The 17,193-nt window shown below is 45.2% G+C and overlaps 1 protein-coding gene across 3 annotated transcripts in view; it reads right to left on the bottom strand.

The window, feature by feature from the left end:
• Positions 1-3,145: 3,145 nt before the first annotated feature.
• Positions 3,146-17,193, bottom strand: part of LOC132876470 (uncharacterized) — a 17,409-nt gene continuing 3,361 nt past the window's right edge. For 2 of the 3 annotated variants that reach the window (XM_060913515.1, XM_060913517.1), the window contains 15 exons: positions 17,054-17,170; positions 12,032-12,192; positions 11,565-11,711; positions 10,964-11,066; positions 10,612-10,737; positions 10,295-10,480; positions 9,355-9,602; positions 6,844-9,271; positions 6,077-6,199; positions 5,778-5,906; positions 5,352-5,544; positions 5,153-5,277; positions 4,751-4,941; positions 4,523-4,656; positions 3,146-4,351 (listed from right to left, as the gene is read on the bottom strand). In XM_060913515.1, coding sequence (XP_060769498.1) covers positions 4,119-4,351; positions 4,523-4,656; positions 4,751-4,941; positions 5,153-5,277; positions 5,352-5,544; positions 5,778-5,906; positions 6,077-6,199; positions 6,844-9,271; positions 9,355-9,602; positions 10,295-10,480; positions 10,612-10,737; positions 10,964-11,066; positions 11,565-11,711; positions 12,032-12,192; positions 17,054-17,170 — 4,644 coding nt within the window. In that variant the 3' untranslated portion in view covers positions 3,146-4,118. The other variant, XM_060913516.1, reaches the window with a different exon arrangement.

Raw genomic sequence — 17,193 nt, 5'->3', positions numbered from 1 at the left:
CCCTCTGGCATAACTTCGGCTCCAGAGCACTTTCAGAGGATGATGATGACGGAGGTGACCGCAGGCCTGGATGGGGTACTGTGTCACATGGATGACATCCTGGTCTGGGGACGGACACAGGACGAGCATGACATGCGGCTACATGCAGTGCTTCAGAAAGCACAAGAGGCTGGCATTACACTCAACATGGACAAATGTGAGCTCACACGCCACACAGTCAAATTCCTGGGTCATGTGATTTCAGCAGACGGCGTGAAGCCAGATCCAGAGAAGACGAGGGCGGTACAAAGGCTGGATCCACCTAAAAATGTCAGCGAACTCAGGAGTTTTCTGGGTATGGTCAATCAGCTGGGGCGCTTCGTACCTCACCTGGCTGAAAAACACAAAGTTCTATGAGACCCGCTGTCCAAGAAAAACCACTGGTACTGGGGAACAGAACAACAGGCCGCCTTCGATCAGTTAAAAACAGAACTGTCATCCTCACCAGTGCTCGCACTATACAACCCAAACAGTGCATTAAAAATCTCTGCCGATGCCTCTTCTTTCGGCCTAGGTGCGGTCCTGCTGCAGCAGAGCGATGACGGGTGGTCACCTGTGGCGTACGCATCACGGTCCATGACACCGACAGAGCAACGCTACGCCCAAGTAGAGGAGGCGGCACTGGCGGCAACGTGGGCCTGTGAAAGGTTCAGCAGTTTCATCCTGGGAAGACCATTCGAAATTAAAACCGACCACAAGCCGTTGGTGAGTCTGCTGGGAGGGAAAGCTTTGGATGACCTCCCACCCAGAATCCAAAAGATTTAGGATGCGGCTTCTGAGGTACGACTACATAGTCAAGCACGTCCCCGGCAAAAGCCTATGGACAGCCGACACCTTATCTCGTGCTCCTCTGAGATCCAAACAAACGCACACAGACACAAGCCTGCTAGAGGACACCAACATATACATTGACTCTGTCATCAGCAACCTTCCTGTCAGTGGGGACTATCTGGCCAGCCTGCGCGAGCACCTGAAAGCAGACAGCACTTGCTCCACACTGATAGAGTACTGCACGGATGGCTGGCCTGACAAAAGCCAACTACAAGGAGAGCTGAGGCATTACTGGACCGACAGAGCAGTACTGACTGTACACGATGGACTGTTGCTGCAGGGCACGAGGCTTGTCATCCCGTCAGCGCTGCGAGATGATGTGCTGCAAAGACTACACGAGGGTCACCTGGGGGTGACAAAGTGCAGGGGCCAGGACTCAGCAGCCAGCTGAATGACTTGGTGCTGAAATGCAAAGCCTGCATTCAAGAGAGAAGGAACATCAAAGAGCCGCTGATGCCGACAGAGATGCCAGACAGGTCCTGGCAAACCTTGGGAGCTGATCTGTTCACGCTGAGAGGCAAGACTTACCTGCTAGTCGTAGACTATTTCTCAAGGTATGTAGAAATTGCACTATTGTCACCCACAAAATCCACAGATGTGGTGTTGCACCTGAAATCCATGTTCTCTCGTCATGGCATTTGTGAATTCTTTAAAAGTGATAACGGACCCCAGTTCTCAGGTAGCCACTTCAAAGATTTTGCAGCCAAGTATGGCTTTGTGCACATCACGAGCAGCCCCAAGTTTCCTCAGAGCAATGGGGAGGCTGAATGAGCTGTATAAACTGTGAAAAACCTGTTAACGAAGGCGTCAGACCCATACCTCGCCTTACTGGCCTACAGAGCAACCCCCTTGCAGAACGGATATAGCCCAGCTGAGCTGTTGATGGGGCGCCGCCTCCGCACTACTGTCCCCACTCTTCCGACCTTGCTGAACCCAGCTTTGCCAGACTACAACATGCTGGAGGCCAAAGAAAAGGAGAAGAGGAGGAACGATGCGAGATACTTCGACAAGTGGCACAGAGCAAGAAACCTGAAGCCACTCTTACCTGGGGAGGATGTGTGGATCACTGACGCTCGAGTCCAGGGTACAGTGTTATCAACACACAATAGCCCTCGCTCCTACATCGTCCAGGGGCCTCAAGGCACACTGAGGAGAAACCGGCATCACTTGGTGCCGCTGCAGACCAACAGCGGGGTAGTCGACGCTGAGCCAAAGGTGGGAGAAGACCCACCTACTCCAGAGGCCCCACCAGCGACATCACCACCTAGCCAAGAGGGTCCCACCACAGAGACTGTGCGGACCAGGGGTGGGAGAGAGAGGTTAGACCGCCGCAGAGACTTGACTTTATGAGCCACTTATTTGACTTTAAAAAAAAAAAAAAAAAACACGATTGTGAAATTGTTCTGCTTTAATGTACATTATCTGAAACCTGAGAGTTTAAGTAAGTTTTGGTAAGTAAAAGAAACACAGCTTGCTGAAGTAAGCAGTAAAGTTAGTTCTAATTTTCATGTGTGATACAGGGACAGGTCTTCCAGCACAAGGGCAGAATAAACCCCTTAGGACCTGCTGAGACAAAGGCAGTCTACCCTTCGTCTCAAAGAAAGGGAGATGTGGTGTAATACAGTAATGCCTTTATTTTGAAAGCGTGGAAAATGTAGGGGGCACTTCCGGTCCCTCGTACTCAGTTCTGTGTTAGGTCAATGCATGTTAGAGGCACGAGCCGTCTAGCTCTGTAACTTACCTGTTTAATAAAGCAATAACTTGACATATGATGCTACACCCCCGTAGTCTTGCACTGCACACTGAGTATTTAACATGGCTTTTCTAGACCTGTGTACATTTCTAGAATAAAATTCTGTACATTTAAAAAGGAGAAGCTCCACTGTGTCATTTTGTGTTTGAACAGAATGTGAACTTCAGCTTGGGCCTCAGACCCATAACTAGAATTGAGGACACGTCGACTTCCGGACAGTGCCTGTTATACAATCTATGCCCATTACCCATAAGGCCCTGGTCGTGGTTAGTGGAGTATAAACCTATAATCCAGGAAAAGTGTGTAACTTCTCATTTAAAAAAAAAAAAAAGTTTTGTTCCCTGAAAAACAGAGCTGGAGGTTGTGTGCGTGCCCATGTCAGGATTAACACATGGACTGACATTCAGGCAGCGCTCAATACTGAACTCGTCACATTAAGAGGCAAGTTATATCTGTATAATAAAGTAGGACATGCTAACATTAAACATGAGCTGTATGCGAACACTGGAGAATTACACCAACCCAGTTAAAATATTTATTTAATAAAGACAGGTCACATCTCAGATAAAACAGTGATGGGAGACTTGGATTTGGGATGAACATGAACACTTCTGGAGACCATGAAGACCAGCTCCTCTTAAACACCTCATGCGACCTCCATCCTCTATTAACTGCAATATTTACACACTTCAATCCCAGTGAGCAAAATTACACACCGCGTGAAAAATAACCACAAAAACAAACCAGAGGAGCTTCTATCAGGACAGCAGGGAGGCAAAGAGGGCAAACGTTCACAAAAATGTGTCTCGCGTGGCCAAGTCCTGCTAAAAACCCATCAAAATGGGAAGATCCTCATCATGATACACAAACTGACCATCAGCATCAAGTCAAAAAAAAAAAAAAAAAGCCTAATATATATAATCTCCACACAGCAAACAGACAAAAACAAACAAAAAAACCCCCACACACACTGATTAAAGCATTTGACACGATGCAGATGCGTCCATGAGATACAAACTGCGTGAACGTGAGCATCTGTTCATCTTCATCTCCTTCAGATCAGCTGTACAGTTCACAACCCCAAACCCACACTGAAAGGACTACATGCAAAACATTCACAGCTTCGAGTCACATAAATATACTGTACACGTCATCTCAAGGACCCATTTTCAGTAGTATAAAAATATATTTAAAGGAATGAGATGTTCTGGAGGTGTAGGATCATTTCATTCAGCCTTCAACTCGCAAGGAGACACTGACACTAACAAAAAATAAAATAAATAAGATCACTTCTGAAAGAATCTTAAATTTGGCATCACAATCAAACTCATAAGAAAAAAGTGCACCCTCATCAAAAGACTGCTTTAGCTCCAGAAAACCCTTCCAGCACAGAGGAGCCGAACCCTCCAGAGACGCCTCGCTGAAGCCAGATTTTTCACACTTAAACACAAACAAAGGCTCAGGTGAAACTCTGAAGCGGGTCCGGCGGCACGGCTCAGAAACACTTCCTGAAGACAATCTGGGGTCCGAACTCTTCATACTCGTCCCGGCTGATCCAGGCAGAGGAGAAGGACTGCATGCTGGCGAGGATGGCTCCTCCCCTCCACGCAGAGAAGTCTCGATCTCTCGGACTCGTGACCTTTACCCTCTCACCCAGACCCGCAGGAGCCAAACGCCCGAGCTCACGCTGCAGACGCTCAGGAAGTCCAGGCAGCAGGGTGTTTCCACCTTCAGAGACACGGAGATGAGACACTCAGACAACATCTCCAGCCGAGGGACAATTTCACATTTAATAAGACTATCGTGATCATAATTTAATTTCAGAACATTAACTCATCACTTCTAATTCAAACATTTATTACTTTCCCCCATAAACACTCGAGTGTGCCGCGTTCATACCCGAGAGGACAACATGTCCCAGCAAGTCCCTGCGCAGGTCAATGTCTGACTGAAGAACCGATCTGAAAATGCTCTCGTGCATCCCATAATAATCCTGACCAATCAGCTCCGGCCTGAACAGAATCTCCGGCGCCCTGTAGATTTAAATAAATAAAATGGAACAAAAACCTCCACACCTGCAGCACATCACCACTTCAAATCTCTCTCGCGCACACATACACACATTACCTGAACCTTTCCGTTGTCAAGGAGACGACATGTCCATCAGGTAGTGTGTAATGCACCTGTGTACTGGCCCCACCTCCTCCATTAAGCTCCATCTCATAGTTTAGAGCAACACAGCAGCATCTTTCCTTAATCTCACGTACAATCTCCATCTCAGCCGACGTCCGCATGCACACACCCTGCTCCATCAACAGCTAACACACACACACACACACACACACACACACTTTGGTCTACTATGGTGTGGTTCTCAGGCGAGTCTTCTGAAAGAATCAGAAGGTTCTAATCTAGCCAAGTGTCCACAGGACGTGCTGTAGTGCTGCTAGAGTGCTGAAAGCTTCGGTAACGGAAAGGATGCATAGTGACAGTTGCTAAGCAGCAATAAGGAGAGGACGGTGTGTGTACCTGCTTGAGGTGCAGCGTGACGTCAGCTCCGGCCAGATTAAAGCACTGAACAGCATGAGGTAGACAGTAGCCTTCAAACACAGGAACACTGTGACTCGCACCATCTCCGGAGTCAAACACCAAACCTACACACACACACACCAAGTTTCTAAACAGTACCAACAATGCACACACAGTGTGAGTGAGTGCGAGTGCGTACCAGTGGTGTGGCCGGTTGTGTACAGTGCCAGTACAGGCTGCATTGCCGTGTACGCAAGCGGAACATTAAAGGACTCAAACATAAGCTGGATGGAACGCTGGCGGGTCTTGTGTGCACTCACTGCTCCCTCCGTCAGCAACACGGGGTGATCCTCACTACACACACGCAGCTGCTCAAAGGCATGACTCCAGATCTAAAACACAAACACACTCCAATTTCTCAAAATTTCACACTATATGAAATAGGGGCACCATCTCAAGACCCTTCCTAAGAATTAGAAGCATTTTTTTTTTTAACACCATTAAAAAGGTGGAGTTTGAAGCACAGCACCATTTCAAAGCAAAATAGTACATATTTAAATTTAAAAAAAAAAAAAAGTGGTCAGAAAGCTGGAGCTCCAGCAGCAGTCTGTGTCTCATCACTCACCATCTCCATGTGATCCCAGTTGGACACGACGCCGTTCTTCATTGGGTGATGAAGCGTTAACACGCCCCTCATGTGCTGGGCATCGTGTCCCACATACACACCGCGCTCCACACTGCCACTCATCACCTCCTGCACAATCAAGCATCGGAAACTATACATTCCAAATTTGTTAGATCAATAGTCCTTCTTGGAGAATCTCACTAGCAAGTAATGAATACTCATCAGCTCTAGTTTAGCAAACATCTCCAAATAAGACGAGCAGATTCCTCCACCCCGCTGAGCAGCTTTAGAAACCATACCTCATACTTGGGCAGGCCAATGGCGGTGGGGAAGATGGTGGTGGGTAGGTCCTGGTCAGCAAATCCGGCCTTCACCAAACTGGAACCAGTGTCCAACACCACAGGGGTCGAAAAATCACCCATCTACGATCACATACACACAATGAACAGTTACACACCTGAATCAAAAGCCAAAAATTACTTCTCAAACCTTCATGATCCATCCTCATGCCTCTGTGTTGTACAGAACCCTGTCGTCTTTCCCAATTAACATTAAAAAAAGACAAACCTGTGGTCCCCCACCCATGTGTGCAAGAGGTCCCTCATGCTTTGGCAAATGGAACATTCACAGATCAGGAGGGTTTCAGCAAACAAATGAAGGGTCCAACATTCAAGGGAGTACAAGATGATTGTTTTAAGAAAAAGTACCCCTTGACAAATGGACGTCAAAAGACAACATCTCTCCCTCACACACAATCAAAATCTCAAACTGCATCAGGAGGACCACTGGGGGGAGAAACACCCCACTGCAGCATAACTAATGCTAGTTTATAATAATTCCATTTACAAAACAAATTAGAAACACTACATCTCATTAGCATGTTCCCTGGTGTTGGCCTACCAACAATTTAGAAAAAAAGGACCAACCCAAAGTGTGCATGGAACATGACCCACTGGCCCCAATAAAGGTTTTGGATTTACCGAGTTCTGTCCCAACCCTAACCCTCCAGAACTATCAACACTGAGCAAATCACAAAAGCAGATCAGATCAGATACTGGATCCAAACCTCTCGAGTGCAGATCTGAAGCTGTTGCAGGACCGGTGATCTGCAGACACGCCTCATTAACAAGCCATCATGATGAACTTGAATTTCTCCCTCCTTGTTCTCCACTGTGCCACAAGGATCAGATGTTTCAAGCAGAGGGGATGGCGATCTGGAGATCTGACCGTCACACCACAGCTCTGGTTTTTGATCTTCAGCTCTGTCGATACATTCAGAACTTCTAGGTCCTTCAGGCACACTCTCCAAACCAACATGGAGATCCACAGTGTGAAGGTTGTTATTGTTGGTGTTCTGGTGTTGGAGATCTATTGGTGATGTTCTACATGGAGGATTCTTGTGTTCTTCTGGTTTTGGACCAACAGATGCACATTCTCCAGAATCCATGCTTCTCTGTTCATCCAGTCTAGATTTTTGAGGAAGAGAAGATGTAGGACCACCAGGATCAAATGCAGGAGTCAATACTCCCTCTGAAGCTTCCTCCTTGGGATCCTCATTACACTGTTCAGTTGCGTTTAAGGTTTCTAAAGGATCCAACTGCATCCACTTGTCACTCGTATCAAGAGAATCAGATAGAGGTTTTGGTTCTCCAATAGCCAGACCTTGAGCATTAGAAAGATTTGTGACTGAAGATACCAAATTTAACATTTTCGTTTCAAAGTCACACCCACCAACACCATCGTCCATGACTGTTGCTGTGTCCGATATGGATGATGCAGTCAAGTCAATATTCCGCTGAGAATTTAAGCATTTGTTGGTCAAAGAATCTGTAGCTACATTAGAACATTTGAAGTCAATTGATGCTTCTGGATCTGAACATTTGAGGTGAACAGGATTGTCTACGGCATCCATGTCTGAAGGTTGCCGACTGGTGGGTTCCTCCAAACATGGCTGTCCACCACTGAGGACTTGTGCATCACGTACTGATGTTCTGCAGTTCATCAGGAGAGCTTCATCATCCATCAACACAGACTCTTTCCCCATAATAGAACACGTCACAATTTTACAACTCCTGCTCGGACACTTTAGCTTGCTTTTCTTCATCTCCCTGCTCAGATTCCTCTCCATCTCCTCCACTTCCTTCTTCTCTTGCTCCAGTTTCTCACGGAACCTCTTGCGGTCCTCAGTGAGGCTCTGAGGGGACATCCTTTCCTCAGATTCACAGTGATGCAGCTCATTGATTTTCAAGTTCTCCTCAACAATCTTCTCTTCCAAGACCTTCAAACCTTCTAGTGGCTTCAAAAGCTCCAATCTATCAGGACCTGTTTCAAGATGGAGTGGGTCAGAACCTGGCTGTGATACTCCATCACTACTACTCATAACTCTTGGAGTTCCCAGAGATAAATCAGATCCAAAATGAAGGGAGGCAAGGTCATCCTCCAATCCAATCACACCTGCTTCAGCCAAGTCACTGGAGGTCAAAGTAAACTGGCAATCTGTAGTCCATGAAGGCCACAATCTGTCTGGATTATCTGCTTCCAGCAGGACATCAACAATCTCCTCCTGAGCAAGAACATTCTCCTCCTCTTGAAGGATTTCAGCTGCTCGGCTCAGCGTTTCCTCCACGGCTTGGAGCTCTTGCTGCTCTTTTATTTCCCATTCACATGCCGGCTCACTGAGCAACGTGCCATCCGAGTCAGGCAGGAGGTCGTGGAGATCATACGAGTCCCAGAGGAGAGTGGGCATATTCTCTGCTGATGTTTCAGCTTCATGTCCTCCATCTGCAACAGTGCTCGAGAGAATATTGTGGATGGAGCTCCACTCATTACTCTGGTCCTCAAACTCGCACACACTTGCATCGCTGGTCTGCGTTAACTGATCACAGCTCCTAATTTCTCTTTGCTGGCTGGGGGAGATGATCACAGTGTAGCAATTCTCCAGATCATCTAAAGGAAGACTCAGCCAGGGGTTTTTGGGTAGTGTGGCTGAGCGTTTCACCGTGATCTTGAAGTTTGAGTCACCGGTTGCATTTGGAATGATGCTGATGCTCTGTTCCCCGAGAGGTTTCTCCTCAGCAAGGTCCTCAGATATTCTAGAAACAGTCTCCTCACTGGCATGCAGATGTGGAGATTTTAGTCTGGATGACTCATCTTGGCACACCTTCCCACCTCCTGTTTCAAAATTACCACTTCCTGCTCCATCAAACCCAGAATCAAAGGAGCTGAGAGACAGCGGCTTTGCTCCAGACTGAAGTAGCGGAGGATCATTTGCACCACGTCTCAGCAAACCATTTCCACTTACAGAGCATGAACAGAAGTCTGAATCTCTAAGGACACTTTGAGCACATGCATTTCCCTGAGGATGAAGGTCAGAGGTTAAGCCAGCCGTTTCATTTCTGCCCTTTAGACATTCGTACTGCCACTGCAGAGCCTGCTGGAGGTCACAGAACGCCACAGAACCAGGAGATACCAGCAACTTGCGTAAACTCGTACACCTGCAAATAAACGACAAAATACAAACTGGTTTTAAACAAAATCCATGATGGCTTTCCACTTCCTACTTGCTCAAAATAGTCACCTCTGTGCAAGCTGCTTTCCTGCATTCTCCAGGTGTGCATCATGTATGGTATTAGCCAGGTGTGCCAACTGCATCAGCTCCTCCACTTCAGGAGGAGGATGCAGCCTGAGAAACTCCTCAATCACAGAGAAGACTCCACTCTGCTCATGCGGAAGGGATTCCTTGTGGTCAGGTTTGTTTGAGCAAGTTCTCCATAGAAGATCCTGCAAGAAGCTCTCACACACTGCCACATGGTACCACCTCTGGATCTGAGTAGAAATGCAGCCATTAATCCAAAGCCTGATAGATCATTACTGACAAAGTAATTCAGGCCGTTTTGACACTCCGCCATCTCTCCATTCCCCATCTACACTTGTGCATCTAGAAGTTTAGATGAAGACCCCCTGTATACTGTACCATCCACTCATGCCCTCTTCCATCACCCCAGTTTCCTTCCATCCCCACCCACTTCACCATCCCTCCTACCACCCACTTTCCCCTCCATTCTCAATCCTTACCTCCCCTCCCATTTTCTGCCAACCCTTCCCCTCCAAAATCCCTGACTCCCATCTACCACCATACCTTTGGCTCGGATCCTGCCATCCTTCTTTCTCCAGTCACTGCTTCCCACCATCCCTACTTTAGTTCCAGACCTTCCACGAACCCTCTGCCCTTGACTCCCATTTCTAACCATCCCACCTCCCGTCATCACTCCTGCAATCTGCCCTCCTTACTCCAAACTTCCTCCTACCATCTCATTAATAATCCTCAGCCTCCCACAATTCCCACCACCCTCCTCCAGTCCCTGATCACTCACCTACCTTCTCTGAGGACTTCTCTAGACTTTCCCCAGGAGATGCAACTTTTTTTTTTGTAACAGGTTGATAAATTTAACAGAGGCCTAGCAAACGGATGACCTCACTTTGGGATTTTATAGTGGAGAAGCTGCGATAAGACATACTTTATGGTGGCACTGATGGAAGGTGCAGATAGTGTTCAGGTTCCTCTTCTGAAACTCCACAGCTGCTCTGAGCTGGTCTTTGAGTCTCTCCAGTTCATTTATCCACTCATGTCCTTTCCGGCGCTGCGTGAAAGCCACCGTCTCGGATACAGTGTTTAACAGATCCTCAGCACGATGCACCAGCGTCTAAACACACACACACCTTTAACCATAAGATTCTTCATTCATTTTTGCCTCCCTCTTTCCACCCCCCCATTCCCCACATGAGTTTTCCGCTTCATTTCACCACAGCATGTTGAAGGTTTCCTCTTGTTTACCGTGGCATGTGTGCAAACAGACGTGTCGAACTCCAGCCGCAGTGTTTCAGCTCTGTTGGAGTCTCGAAGTGTCCCAGGTGTGTACGTCTGCAGCTTCTGCATAACGTGCTCCATCTCACACACAACCTGAGACAGCCACACACACCATAAACATCCATTTCACACAAAAACAGATGAAACTGACTTCATTGTACCACTTAGAATTCTAGATAGTTAACACACTATCCTAATAATCCATCCTTCTTCTGGACAAATCCAAATCTCTCTGACAGGGGCACACTGCTCGTTTTATTAAAAAGGTTTGATTGTTGGAGTTGATCATCACACACAGCTACAATAAGAAGTATGTGACCTGTTGTGCGTCTCTCTGAAGCTGGAGGGCCCGCAGTTGGAGATGCGCGTTGGAGAAAACACGTCTCCATAGCAACTCCACTTTCTTCACGGCTGCCTGGATTCTAGACACACAGACTCAAGAGTTAAATGCACATTCAACAAATGACACACACACACACACACACACACACACACACACACATCTGTGTGATTCATCTGAATACTGCACAGCTTTCAATAGTGTAATTAGCAAATCAATACACTGTGTGGACAGGAAACGAGCGCGTGCTCCCTCTCTCACTTCAGTCAGGGACGAAGCACAAACTCAAGAACATTTAGTGAAAAGCAGTCAGAGGGAGCGGTCCGTCTGCACAGAGCCGTAAACAAAGGCCTCAGATGGAGGATTTAATGCTCACTTTTTTTTTTTTTAAGTTGGTGTTTGAGTGAAATAACTTCCACTTGTCTTTTTTTTTCCTCCAGTCTTTACCCTGATCACTCATTTCATGCACTTTACCTTTTATGGAGTCTTTGTGGGCGTTACTAAATGCAAATGAGCCGTTATGAGACCGAGCTTCACATTTTATAGCAGATCTTCAAACCTGTGTGTGTACACACACTACCTGTCATAGTTCTGCAGCATCTCCAGAGCAGTGTGTGTGAAGAGTACAGTTCCCACCATGGCCTGGTAACACTGATCCCTCTCAGGATAACGAAACTTCTCCAACACACACTCACACCGTCTCAACAAGGCATCCAGACCCAGATCTCTACACACACACACACACACACACACACAATCTGTAATTCATAGTCGGTCACTTTTCAAATTTTCATTGTTCTCCAAATCCTCCCACACGGTACACAGCAGTGTGATCATGTGACCCCATTCCTCCGTTCTGGTCCATCAGGTTTATTTAGAAAGGAACTGGTTCCACAGAATCATAACTCCATTCCAAACGCTCACCTTACAGACAGGCATGTAACTTTTACAAACATTCACATTTAAAAACAACGTGATTTTCTTCTAAAGAGAACACGGAATAGACCAGAGAAAGCTTTTGAATAAGTGAAGTTAGTGTGATGTTACCGGCGGAGATGCTCAAGCCGTGTCTGATTGGTCCAGCAGAAAACCGCAAGAGCGTTGTACTCCGTAGGAACGGAGAGTTTAGAAAAATCCTGCAGAGCACCGATACACACCGGCAACTTCCTCACCACAGCCACAAACTCCTGCACAAAACTCTCCATCTCCTACACACACACACACACACACACCTTAAAAGAACTACAAATACATTTCAGATCACTTTAATTGGTAAGGATCTTGAACTTGTCAACAAAATTTGATGTCAATCCCATCACACTGTCCAACGGGGTGCGTCCTAGTATGCTAATTAGCATAATTATTGACAGGAACCTGTTTGAAACTCCCAGTCTGGGACTGAACACAGCAAACACCATTACAAACCTGTGAGAAACTAACATCATCCAAACACGACAGTGTGAGAGAGATTTTTAAAAGTACAAAATTGTGCGTCTGTGCTGAATGAGCAGAGTATTGTGCAAAACAGACACAGATCTGGAACAATAGGTAGAGATGAGCGACATCACACTCATTAGCAACTGAAAAGACACACACACACACGCGCGCTTCTCTATGGTAATAAACCATGAGGCTGTATTAATCTCGTTCATCACACTGGAGGGGAAGCGAGATGAAAGTTCAGGATGACGCACAAACATCACGCCCCCCTCCCTCCGTGTGCACACACCATCCTTTGAGCATGAAACATCACATCGCATCACTTAATAACTAATCCAGAGCGTGGGCTTCAGTTTGAGTGCAGTATTTATTCAGTTCATGGTCAGATTTGGAGAAGTTCCTCCTCCCCCCTCTCCCTGACCATCAAAATTCACCAACCAATCAAATGCAAGGTCTGATGTTCCATTAAGGGATCATCCATAATTCATCATTATCATGAGCGTACAAACCGTACGCGGGGGGGAGGGGGTTAATGACCAGGCGTACACTTTTTAAAAATGAAAAGACGATGATCCGTCAGTGTGTGAATCGGCGGCCGCCATGTTAAAAATTTCGCGCCACATCAGTGTTGCCAGCTAGCTCTACACGCTTTCTTTCTTCAGTACAACAATGGCTGACCCAGATTTTGACTGCATTTACAAATTTGTGAATAGCAGAAATACCGCTATTCACAAGAGTCCTTCAAACGAGTACGAGCAGTTTTTAAACGTTTATCGTTTCCTGCATTCATCTGAGAAGCGGCAGGAGGCAGTTAGGGCAGGACAGGCTGCTTGGAAAGAATCAAAAACGAACATTTCAAAGCCAAAAGGCAACAGCTCCCCTTAAAAAGACGGTCCCTAATTTTCAAAAATGAATTGCCTGCTTTCTATGAAAACTTCTGGACCCGTCTTGTGTCTTCTTTTCAGTGTTGGGCAAGTTACTTCAAAACTGTTTTGCGTTATTTATTACTTGTTACTGTCATTTTAAAGTAATTAGTTACATTACAATATTACTGTATTTAAACCAGGGCTTTGAACCAGAATTTTTTTCCTATTGGTTCGTTCCGAACAGAAACGGAATTTTAACGTTTCCGGTTTTGGGTTCCACCATTAAATAGACGTTCCCGAACCGGTTAGAACAAAAAAATTTCGTTCCCGGAACGGTTAATTACGTTCCCTGTCAGCTGTTTAACAAATGGCTATAAAATTATGTCTGTCTCATCCAGCTGAAGCCAAATGTAGGCTAATTCTATTACAACCTTCATTAAATAAGACAAGAAATAATTCAAAACAATTATTTCAAATGTTGGCGATTTGGATTCTCAGTATGTCTTCCCATCTACACAAACAGAAAAAGTGCCAAAAATGAAAGAGAATTCGTTTAGTGTGTTACCAAAGGCTAGTCAGGCCCTATGCATTGATAGGCTAACAGAGGTTAACGTCATTTAATGTTCGCGAGCCTCTCATTAACGTGGACAAATATATTGATATCGTGTTTGAAATTGATGTTTTTGAATAACGACAGACTGCGATATTTACCTCTTATTTAAGATGTGGAGACGTGATAGTAGTCCACCCTCCCGCTCTCTCCATTCAGTCAGCGAACGTCACACAGGAAGTGAACCCCAGCGGGTCATAGAAACTTGCGCAGGAGAAGAATGACTTATTTGTAGGCTACGGAAACTTTGAGGAACGAAATAAAAACCGGTATTAACCGGTTACCATTATTTTTAATAAGCGTTTCTGTTCCGGAACATAAAAAAAATAAAGTTTCTGGTTTCGTTTCTGTTCCATGTGAAATAGAAAAAGTTCCCGGTTTTCGTTCCTTGAACCGGTTCAAAGCCCTGATTTAAAATGTAAGGCATTACACTACTATTGCATTACTTTTAAGTTACTCTCACCAAAATAACTGGAAGTATGGATTTGGCAATCTAAATGTAGCTCAAGATGCTCAATTAGCTCATCACACATCCAGTGGAAGGTGATGTGGTATCTGACTGAGCTCGGCTGATGGTTAAAAACAGTAGAATATAATAGCCAGTGTGATGCTCATGGCACAATACAAGGAACAATCAATCATCGCAAGAACAGACAAAAGGTCAAAGTCTGGCAAACTGTGATAGAAATACTCAGTGCATTTACATGCACATAGAGAATTGAATTTCTGCTGTTGCTCGACTGAAATCGAAGTTCAAAACGCCATGTATACACCTTAATTCGGCTGAAATTGAACCGAACTTGATTTCTCGGAATCGAGCTACACGACCTAGATTATGCGATTTCTGCCGAGCTACTTAGTGCATGTATACCCTATTGAGCTATGGAGTCGAGCTACTTACTTCAGCACTGCCCCTTCTGGAAGTGACGAGACCACAAGGGAAACACAACAGCCTCGGTCGGCATGACAACGAATCATGACAACGGCATGAATCTTTTTTTGTGGCATTGTTTGCACTGTTAAAATTTAGCTCACTTACTGTATCACCAAATACATCTGTACAGCTGTTGCATAGCTGTGAATTGTGTACGTAAACAAGTCACTGTATTTGTGTGTATACACACACAAATACATGTCCAACATGTGAAGAATGTCAATAAAAACAAAACAATTGAACTTTGTGTGTTTATTAAGACAAGTTAAATTGTAAGCAAAAAAAAAAAAAAAAAAAATTGTAAGCAAAAAATGGACTTTAGAAAAATATTGCGCAAAATAAGTTGTCTTACAAAACAGTGGTCTGCGCCGGACAGTTTGTAGCCATACAGTCTGTTAGAGCAAGCCTAACAGCTTGAACACGGAACTGCCAGTGTTGCCAGATTGGGGGGTTTTAAGTGCATTTTAGCGGATTTGAACATGTTTTGGGCTGGAATATGTCAGCAGTATCTGGCAACACTATAGCTCTTCTTCATGACGACAACCGGAAGTGTACCAACACGATGGGGCGTGTAGCGCCACATGTGGCTCGGGTGCACAATAGCCCGATTTCACTTGTGCATGTAGGATTGGATTTCTCCGGCACCCCTGCTGGGACCCTTTGCTCGATTACCAACAGCAGCTCGATTTGGACGTGCATGTAAACGCACTGAGTGTAACTTTAGGCCTAGTCATATTAATATTAATTGAACTGTATTGTATTGTAATGTCTAAAGATATGACAGAATACAAAATTAGCATTTCTATGCCTTTATTGTTTTCAAGTTTACAGCATTAAGCATAGTTTATGCTTCATAAAAATAAAAAAAAAAGCCCTAAGGGATATGACTCCATTTCAGAAATTTAACAAAAATGAACATTATGGCAAATCGTAGCCTACAATAAAACTGGCCTGAAAAAAAACCCACAAGCCTTTTAAATCACAGTTAGACAATGACTATTAGCTATATGAGGCGACCCAGTCACATTTCGAAATACGGAATTAGAAATAAAATCAAAGTGCTTTTACTGATATTGAAGTGCTTAGGCCTATTAGCCCTCGAAGGAAAGGCAGCTCAGTCACTTTAGTCTGACTTCCAACCAGAAAAAAAAAAAAAAAAGTTATACAGGCCAAAAATGTAAACAAACTGTCAGCACATCTTCAACACCATACTCCGCCACAGGTCTCCTCACCTCCTGAGGCTGAAGGAGCATCTCAGAGCGAGAGAATGTTCATTTTGGCTGCTTGGTGATTTTATTGCCACTCTCATCCTCCGCTTGCTTCCTCGCTAACTTCATGTTACTGCGGCACCTCTGGAAACGTGGAGTTAAATTACTGGTGCTATTTCGAGACGTGGACCGTTCTTTAGGTTTAGCACACACAGTGCATTTGACTACGATGTTCTTCACATCCTTATTTTTCACAAACTTAAAGTAATGGGCGTGTGCCCATCTGGAGAATGCACTATCCGAGGTTAGATCAGCTGCAGGTTCACTCTCTCTCTCTCTCTCTCTCTCTCTCTCCTGTCTGACTCACCTAAAGGAAAAGGAAGCGAAACATTTTGCACGGACATTTCACCTCTGCTGATCTCGCGTGATTTTGGCGAATTTGTATGAAGGGAAAAAAGCCCACCACTTCATTCCAGGTTAAAAATGCATTGTAACGCACGTTACTGACATTTGTACTGAGTAAAATATTACCCATTTTTTTCCTGTAATGCCTTTCATTACCGCAAAAAGCAATGCATTACAGTAATTCGTTACTTCTGTAACGCGTTACTCCCAACACTGCTTCTTTTCTTCTCTTGTGAATCTTTATTGTCCGGTCATCTGATTTTAATAAAAAGCAATACAAGACATGGTTTTATTTTGAATTCCTATTCCACGTAGATCCATCATTTTTGTGTCTGCTAATGTACACTTTTTTTTGGGGGGGGGGGGGGGGGGGGGGTGTTGCTCAAAAGTCTACTCTTTGTAGACTCATAATGATGAAAGTTATGGATGACCCCTAAATGTCACGGCCTCCTTGGGCGTGCTCACTGTACTGACCAGCAGAGTGCTGTTCAACATCAGCACAAGCCTGTTTACTTTAGAAAATTACTCAACACCCTTCTGACCAATCAGAATGCAGTATCAGACTGACCCGGATGCGTCGTATGTGAGCGTGGGCGAGCTACTCACTCTGATGAAGGAGACCCAGCTCTCATGGCTGTAGATGAAATATCCTCCCAAATCTGGGGTCAGCTGACTGCGATCCACATAGTTACACAGCTCAAACACTTCCCTGAGAAACACACACTGGAAGAGGACACACACACACA

Source organism: Neoarius graeffei, chromosome 2 (assembly GCF_027579695.1).
Source record: "Neoarius graeffei isolate fNeoGra1 chromosome 2, fNeoGra1.pri, whole genome shotgun sequence".
Lineage (NCBI taxonomy): Eukaryota > Metazoa > Chordata > Actinopteri > Siluriformes > Ariidae > Neoarius > Neoarius graeffei.
Note: the sequence above shows the minus strand (reverse complement) of the source record. Positions and strands in the feature narration are given on the sequence as shown.